At 47.7% G+C, this 8,798-nt stretch overlaps 1 protein-coding gene across 1 annotated transcript; it reads left to right on the top strand.

Moving 5' to 3' along the window:
* The first annotated feature begins 235 nt into the window (after positions 1–235).
* LOC135577691 (olfactory receptor 14J1-like) lies at positions 236–1,192 on the top strand. Its single transcript, XM_065047812.1, has one exon. It carries the CDS (start codon positions 236–238, stop codon positions 1,190–1,192), a length of 957 nt encoding a protein of 318 aa, XP_064903884.1.
* Positions 1,193–8,798: the final 7,606 nt, after the last annotated feature.

The following is an 8,798-nucleotide window of genomic DNA, read 5'->3' as shown; positions in this document are numbered from 1 at the left end:
GCAGAGCAGGGCTGACTCCTCAGCATCAGCGGGCACAGGCCCTGCTCCTCACTGCACCTCCAGCCAGCACCACCCAGGGCTCAGACACCGAGCTGGAGGAAGGTCTGGAAAAGGACAAGGGGTGTGGAGCCGGGGAGGGTGTGTGGGAAATGGCTTTGATTTTGCTCAGAGAAATGTCCCGTAACTTGTCACTGTCTTTTCTCCTTGCACAGGTCCTCATGCCCACAGGCAGCCAATGTCCAACAGCAGCTCCATCACCCAGTTCCTCCTCCTGCCGTTCACAGACACACAGGAGCTGCAGCTCTTGCACTTCTGGCTCTTCCTGGGCATCTACCTGGCGGCCCTGCTGGGCAACGGCCTGGTCATCACCACCATAGCCTGGGACCAGCACCTCCACACCCCCATGTACTTCTTCCTGCTCAACCTCGCCCTCCTCGACCTGGGCTCCATCTCTACCATTGTCCCCAAGTCCATGGCAAATTCCCTCTGGAACACCAGGGCTATCTCCTACACAGGATATGCTGCACAGCTCTTTTCATTTGCCTTCTTGATAACAGCAGAGTATTCTATGCTCACAGTCATGTCTTACGACCGCTACGTTGCCATCTGCAAACCCCTGCACTACGGGACCCTCCTGGGCAGCAGAGCTTGTGTCCACATGGCAGCAGCTGCCTGGGCCACTGGGTTTCTCACTGCTCTGCTGCACACAGCCAATACATTTTCACTGCCCCTGTGCAAGGGCAATGCCCTGGGCCAGTTCTTCTGTGAAATCCCCCAGATCCTCAAGCTCTCCTGCTCACACTCCTACCTCAGGGAGATTCGCCTTATTGTGATAAGTTTCTCGGTAGTATTTGGGTGTTTTGTGTTCATTGTGGTGTCCTATGTGCAGATCTTCAGGGCCGTGCTGAGGATCCCCTCTGAGCAGGGTCGGCACAAAGCCTTTTCCACCTGCCTCCCTCACCTGGCCGTGGTCTCCCTGTTCCTCAGCACTATCATATTTGCCCACCTGAAGCCCCCCTCTATATCCTCCCCATCCCTGGACCTGGTGGTGTCTGTTCTGTACTCGGTGGTGCCTCCAGCAGTGAACCCCCTCATCTACAGCATGAGGAACCAGGAGCTCAAGGATTCCCTGTGGAAACTGATGGCTGGATTATTTTCTGAAGCAATAAATAGCCCATCATCTGCTGCATAAGAGTATAACAGTTACAGTGTGAATTGTTGCAGGCCCAACCTGTCTTCTGTATTTTTTGTTGCCACTTGTGGTTTTCTACATGCGATAATATTGCCATCCCCTTTCTTATTCACTGTCTTCTTTGTTATTGAGGAGCTTTATACATGAGTAGCTGTGCTCTATGAGTGTTCCAACAAATTAAAAGTCCCTGCAGCATGTATTGGAGAGAGGTCTAGCAATGACTTCAGCCAGCTCCCTCAGCACCCGTGGGTGCATCCCATCCAGACCCATGGATTTATGGATGTCCAGACTATTCAGTTGCTCCCTAACCCAGTCCTCATCGACTAAAGCAAACTCCTCCATTGACCTGGCTTCATCCGGGGTCTCAGGGGTACAGGGCTCCCCAGGACAGCCTCCGGCAGAGTAGACAGAGACAAAGAAGCATTCAGTAATTCTGCCTTCTCTGTATCTTCTGCCACCAGGGCACCCACCCCGTTCATCAGTGGGCCAACGTTGCCTCTGGTATTAGTTATATCTGCTACGTATTTGAAACAGTTCTTTTTGCTGTCCTTGACCCCTCTCACCAGCTGTAATTCTAAGGAGGCCTTGGCTATCCTAGCTGCCTTCCTACATCCTCTAACAGCAGCCTTATATTCCTCCCAAGTGGCCAGCCCCTGCTTCCATGACCTGTAAACTCTCCTCTTCTGTTGAGCACACCCAACAGGTCCCTATTCAACCACACAGGCCTCCCTTTTAGGAGGTGGGGGCTGGCTTGGCTGAAGCAGCAGGCAAACTGCACACAGCAACCAGGGTTAGCAGTAGCCTTCCAGGCTGGAGACACCTGTGCAACACAATGCTTCTCCTCAGGCCTCTCTCTAAGTCACTGTCAGTCTGTTCTTGGTGGCGATGTTCAGGCAGATTCTGGTTTTGGACCGACTCTTACAGAGCTGGAGCAGATTCTGAGAGTTTGCTGTTCCAGAAAGGTTTGGCTGGTGCAGCAGCTGAGAGGTAATGGCCAGCTAGGATGGGTCCCCAGAGGGATGCTTTGGGACCGGTGGCACGTGCATCTCCCTAACCAGGCAGTAGAATGCGCTTTGGGCCCGGTAGAAGGAAGGTGGCAGAGGCAATGCATTGGAGAGCTGGCATGCTAACACTGGGAGTTGGATGAGGCCACCTCCTTTAGCAAGTGAGTCACTGAACAGCTCACAAGCACTGTAATAGCGCACCTTGAGAGAACCCTGGTTGTCACTAAAGGGGGAAACGGTAGATTCTATTGCTGAAAACGGACTGTGTGGTTTTGTGAATGCGGCTTCAGCCTATTTCTTCAAAGGAGGCGCATACCTACTTAAGAAAACTCATGACGATCATGTTGAAAACTGTCCTGGTGTTGTGAACCGCCCCCCTCGTTTTGGGCTGAAGCGGAGCGGGGGAGCAATGGAAGGAACTGGTCGAGTCATGTGGCCACGAACTGACCAATAGGGGTATTCCATCCCATCCCATTCACGATTTTCTGCATATAAAAGCAGAGCACGTGGACTGGTTTGCTCTCTTTTCACATCGGCTGCTCGGCGCATTGGTTGTTTTTCATCGGACTGCTTTCCTTCGTTCTGCTGTTCCTGCAAGCTGAAGTCTCCTGCTGTTTCCAGTTCAACTGTGGATCCTGCTGGACTTCAGGACTGGTTTTCCAATATTTGTTTCTGTGTTATTTTTGCCCTGTGTTCGTTTTCCTAGTCTTAGTAAACGTTTTCAAGTTTCCCAATTCTCTTTTCCTTCACTTTTCTCTTTTCCTGTCCTCCCCACATCCTAGTGAGAAGGAGGGGAAGGAGAGAGGGGGGGTTGCTGAAAGGGGATAAAGGGTGAAGGGAAACCATCTGGCACGGTTTGGATTGTCTCCCCACGATCAAACCACGACAGATAATTGGTGCAGAATGCGGGCAAATTCGGGACTTGAGACATTTTTAGTGTTTTGGCACTTGTAAGGGCAGGGTCGGCCCCGCGCGCTCCTGCGCCCTGCCGTTTCTCCGCCGCCATCAGCCTTAGGCTCGGCGGGCACTGGCGGGCTCCGCGTTGCGCAGCGCGGGCACGAGGTGTCGCTGTCCGCCGTGTCGTGGATTGAGCGCGGCTCGGCGCCACGTGGCCACGCGGCAGGCTCAGCGTGGGGTGGCACGGGGAGAAAACGGGAGGGTTTTAAAACTGATCAACAGTACCTTTGAATTCTCCTGGCACAGTGCCAACTCCTAGGATTATGAGACTCCCAGGTGTGGGTGTTTAGAGTATTGAATAGTGGTATTAACGTAGAGGTGAATTACTTTGATTTGAAAAATGCTGTGGTATATTTTCTGTAAGTTATTTGATACATTGTGCACAAGTATTCCTTGTTTTCTCTGGATGTTTCTTGTCAATAGAGTTTTACATTAGATAACAACAAAGAATTGGACCATGCTTATAACGGTATTCTGTGGTTTGGCAGTGGTTTACTTGATGGTAGTGCAACCAATAATGAGTTTCTGTTCCTTTCTGCTGTACCTTGAGAGACCGCCAGGAGAGCTGAATTCCAGTTATGTGTTCGCTAAATGGGCTAGTGAATCTTGGGAAAGTATTGTTATAAATGAAGACGAGTTTTTGAGCCAATTAATTTTATTGAACAAGCGAATTTACACCAAGCGGTAATTAGGCAAAACAGCGCTGGGTGACTGGGGGATCTCGGTTCCGCCAACGGGCACACCCTCCACTCTTCATGGGTGCTTATATAAGTTATTCGCGCGTTCATGCATTGGTTGATGCTGTTTGCGGGCATCCAGCAGCTCTCGGATTGGTGGAAGATGTCGCCGTGGAAGAAGTTGCTGTGGAAGATGTTGCCTTTTGAGAAACCGGACACTGCTGGTTTTCTGGCTTTGAGAAGCTGAGTCACTGCGGGGGGCTTGTCCTATTTGACCTTGCTGCCTCATCCAGGCATTCAGGCCTTGGTTTAACTGCCACTACAAAGTTCTACAAAACATAATCAAACTTGCACAAGCGCAGTTACTGCTTACAACAGTATGCATAATATAACTGAGTTCTACTCGATTTGTTCAACAATAACAATTTTGACCATTACTTATTACAATTCCCCCCTTTCCTTTTTCCAATTTATTTGTTGATCAAATCGAGTTACTGCTTCTCGGGCTAGTAAGGTTATTTCGGCTTCTTCATCAGTACCATATTTCTGTAGCAGCATAAGGTGTACCTGCTCTACATGGCCTTTAATTAGTCCAATAAGTCGATTTAGGATACAGGGTCCAAAGGTTAGGGTAAGTAATAATAGTATTAAGGGTCCAGCTATTGTGGATAGCAATGTAGTTAGCCACGGGAATTGCCTAACCCAAGATTCATACCATCCTTGGGCAGCTTCCCTTTCCTTTCTTCGCTGTTCCAGTTTTTCGCTTAATTTCACCATCAAGTCTCGGACTACCCCTGTGTGATCTGCATAAAAACAACACTCTTCCTTCAAGGCTGCGCATAGTCCACCTTGCTGTAAGAAAAGGAGATCCATCCCTCTCCTGTTTTGCCACACCACTTCAGATAGCGAGGTTAGAGATCTCTCTAAGGCGGTTATGGAGTTTTCAATTCTCTCTAGGTCCTCATCTATCGCAGTCTTCAAGGAACTGAATCCTTGATTTTGTTGAACAAGTGAAGCTATCCCTGTTCCTGCTCCGGCTGCCCCTAACCCTAGCAACGTGGCTATAGTAATGGCTGTAATGGGTTCCCGTTTGGTACGATGGAGTCCTGTATCCCAAATATCATACATTACATTTTCTTGATGATACAATATCCTTGGGATGATGGTAACTAACATGCAATACTCTCGGGAACTGTTGAACACCTTTAAAGACACACATGGAGTAAGTCCCGTCCTAGAACATATCCATTTTGTTCCATTCGGGGGAATAATATATCCTGTGGTTTCGTTAAGGCTCGGTACGATATTCCCACAAAGTGGTCTCTTGGAGTTTGGTACTTTACCTATACAAGTCCCTATCCCAGTTCCATGTTGCATAGTTATCCCTCTTTTCTGCTTTTCCCAAGGACATTGAATAGGCACAGACTCCTTGTTTATGGTATACCGACGATTATCCCCTATAGCTTCATAAAAGGGTGGATTAACATTATAACACAACCAGCAACCAGTGGTTAAGTTGGGTTGAGTATAGTTTAGGGTTTGATAAGTAGCCCGGATAATTTCCCATAGAGGATTCAAAGATTCCGAGGCTTCAGTATTCAGAGATTTCAAGGCTTCAGTGACAGTTTCCTCTTTTACTCTTATATTCTCCTTCTCTACTGTCCTTGTCTCCTTACCCAGAGGGGGAGGGGATTTTACTACTGGATTGGGACCTATCGCTGGAGGGGTCGGTTTAACTTCTTCCTTCTTTATGAAGAACATGCCTCCCCTATCATCACCCGGTTCATAATACCGCATTCCCCAGGTTTTCCCAACAAGCCATCCACCATGTTCAGGGTTTGTTATGTTAAGGAATATATATTCATACTCGCCATTACTGTCCCGCTCGTTTCGGTTGCGAGGATAACCGAGTTTTAGTTGGCGGCCTTGGTTCACGACTCCCGAAGGAGGAATGCATCCTACAGGTCCCCATCCAACCTTTAAGAACTTATCAGTATTTGCCGGAGGAATTGGCCAGCTTGAGGCAATCGTTTCACACCCCAGTAAGCGCAGTAATAGTGTCCTGGGGTATTACAATACGAGGGCCCTGTGCTGGGGCACATATAAAACCCCATTTTGTTAAGGCATGGCTCAATCTGAACTAATTGGCAGAAGGTTGCAGTAAAAGAAGGTGACCCTGATGTGCTCTGTTGTTGTATGATCGTTTGGTCCTCCCATCGATAGAGGGTCCATTTAAAAGGTTGGTGAGAACTCCCCTGCTTTATTGCCTATTATTACCGGTAAGGTAAGGAGGATTAGGGAGAGCGACCCGGCCCCTGGTTGGCTGAAAATCAGCCAGTGGAGGTTCATTTTGTTGAGGGTTGTTCTGCTTAACGGAGCTGCTTTATTTTAGGAGTCTTCGGAGGCACTTGCCAATCCCCACAAGGATACCCCTCTGCCTTGCCCTGGGCCTACTCTGTCGCTTCAGAGCAGCCGGGTAAGTTTTCTTCTCGGCAGCAGTTGTAGTCTTCAGGGGACTGCCTCCTGAATCCTCTCCTTGTTCTGTCACAACCCACTTTCCAATACTCAACCCAATAGGGCTATTTTCAAATACAAGGGTTTGGCCACTGTCCCGAATCCTCACAGGGTCTGGAACATTCCCGTATTTTTACTAAACGCTTCTTACACTTCCTCTTGGTTATTTCCCAAATGTCTGGACTTACGGGTCATACAGAAAGTACTGAATATTTTTACTACACTCTATGTTCTTAACTATAAGTTTCTCTCCTAACTGTGCAACAGTTCTGTACCAATCTCTTCTATAATGTCCGTATCTAGGCCAATTTTCCCGTCCAGTAATTTCCACAGTATTTATGGTTTTTCCCAAACACTCATCACACCATCGTTCAACATAAGGAAACTTTTCCCACTGCTGTATCCCGCACCCGCTACACACACGACATACCCAAGGATTACATTGTTTGCACACAGGACATGCGATATGTAACTTCCGCAATTCCTTACAGTTGTCCATAAGAAGCTTAGTATCTACGGCTATACGTCACGTGTCTGTTTCCTCCTGAAGGTCAGCTTCAACTCATCCGGTTCCCCGGTGACTTCCCAGTCTGTATGTAGGATAGGACCTTTTACTCGACTAGCGTGTGTCCATCCTCTTTCTGCGGCGCGGACTGCGGTCTCTGTGGTGAGTAAAACAAGGAAAGGTCCCTCCCAGCGAGGGGTTAACGATGATTCCTTCCATGTTTTTACGAGTACTTGATCTCCCGGCTTAATACTATGTATTGCTACATCTAAAGGTGGTCTTTGAACCACCAGGCCTCGCTTTAACAGTTCTTGCCTCCTTCTCGTGAGTTCTATAAGATATTCTTGTAACATCTTTTCTTCCACTTTAGGGTGTTCGATTGGCTTCTCCAAATCATAGGGCATTCCATATAACATTTCAAAGGAGGAAAGTCCTGTATGGGCCCTCGGTTGTGTCCTTATGTTCAAGAGGGCTAAGAGGAGGCACTTCACCCAGTTCATTCTGGTTTCTATCATTAATTTGGTCAGGTGCTTTTTAATTTCTCCGTTCATCCTTTCAACTTTTCCTGAACTCTGGGGGTGCCAAGGAGTGTGATACTCCCACTTGGTTCCCAGAGCTTCTAACGTTTCTCTAATTATTTTGGAAGTAAAATGGGGTCCTCTGTCCGAATCGATAACTGACATGATCCCATATCTAGGTATGATATGCTCTAATAATATTTTTACTACTGTCCTTGCAGTGGCCCGAACTACCGGAAAGGCTTCGACAAAGTGAGTTAGGTGGTCTACCATAACTAGAAGGTATTTATATCTGCCTACCTTTGGTAACTCCATAAAGTCTACCTGAATCCTTTCGAATGGCTTTTTGGCTAGTTGTCTTCCCCCAGGGATTCTCTCCCTAAGGTGCTGTTTATTTATCCTTTGACAGGTTAAACATTCTCCAACAATTCCTTTTGCTAGATCATACACCCCCATAACCATATATTTGTTAGCGAATTGATCTACCAGAGCCTGCACTCCCCAATGGGTTTGTCTATGAAACTCTCTCAGGACTTGCCAAGCCACTCCTTTCGGGAGCATTTCTCTCTCATCCGGTAGCCACCACTTCCCCTCTCGTTCGACTATTCCCATTTGCCCCAGTTTCTCCTTTTCCTGATTTGTAAATCTCATATCATACTTAGTTTGTACAGGATCCTGTTCGACTGCTTTTATTGCCAGTAGCGCAGCTTATTAGCTTCTTCGTCGGCTAAATTATTTCCTCTTACTTGCGTGGAAGTTCCCTTCCGATGGCCCTTTACGTAAACTACTGCAATTTGTTTGGCCCCTCTTAATGCCTCCAGGGTTTGCTTTATTAAGGTCTCATGTTGTCGAGGGTTAAGATTGTGGGGTGACAATAAAACCCTGGCAGATGTATTGTTAACCCCCTCTCCCCCCCACTTCCCCCTTGTGCCCCTCCCTCTCCCCTTTTCCCACTCAGGACAGGCGATCGAGAGGGCAAGAAGGACAGAGAGAAGAGAGCTGGAAAAATTAAAGATGTTTTACTAATGCTACTAATAAGAATAGAGAAAATAATACAAAATATACAAAACCAATCTTGAAAGTCTCAGCAACTGCAGAGCCGGCAACCAAAGTCCTGGACTGGACTCTGCAGCCAACCGGAGCTGGATTCAGTCTGTCACTGGCCTCAGTTTGCAGGGACGACTAGCAAGGTCCTCTCCTAATGTCGGCCATGAGCAGAAGGGAAAAGGGACGAGATCCTCGTGATCTCCCACTTTTATATGAAGTATTCAGGTGAATGGAATGTTATATACAGTTGGTCAGTTTCTTGGTCACTTGTTTCTCTTTGCCCCTCTCGCGAGATGTCCATCCGTGCTTATCAATAAGTTTGCATTCCATTGCCAGGTTTACCAAAACGTGTGTCTGGTTCTCCAGGAAAATGCATTTAATATG

Source organism: Columba livia, unplaced genomic scaffold (assembly GCF_036013475.1).
Source record: "Columba livia isolate bColLiv1 breed racing homer unplaced genomic scaffold, bColLiv1.pat.W.v2 Scaffold_134, whole genome shotgun sequence".
Taxonomy (NCBI): domain Eukaryota; kingdom Metazoa; phylum Chordata; class Aves; order Columbiformes; family Columbidae; genus Columba; species Columba livia.
The sequence above is the reverse complement of the archived record's forward strand: the minus strand, read 5'-3'. Positions and strand labels throughout refer to the sequence as shown.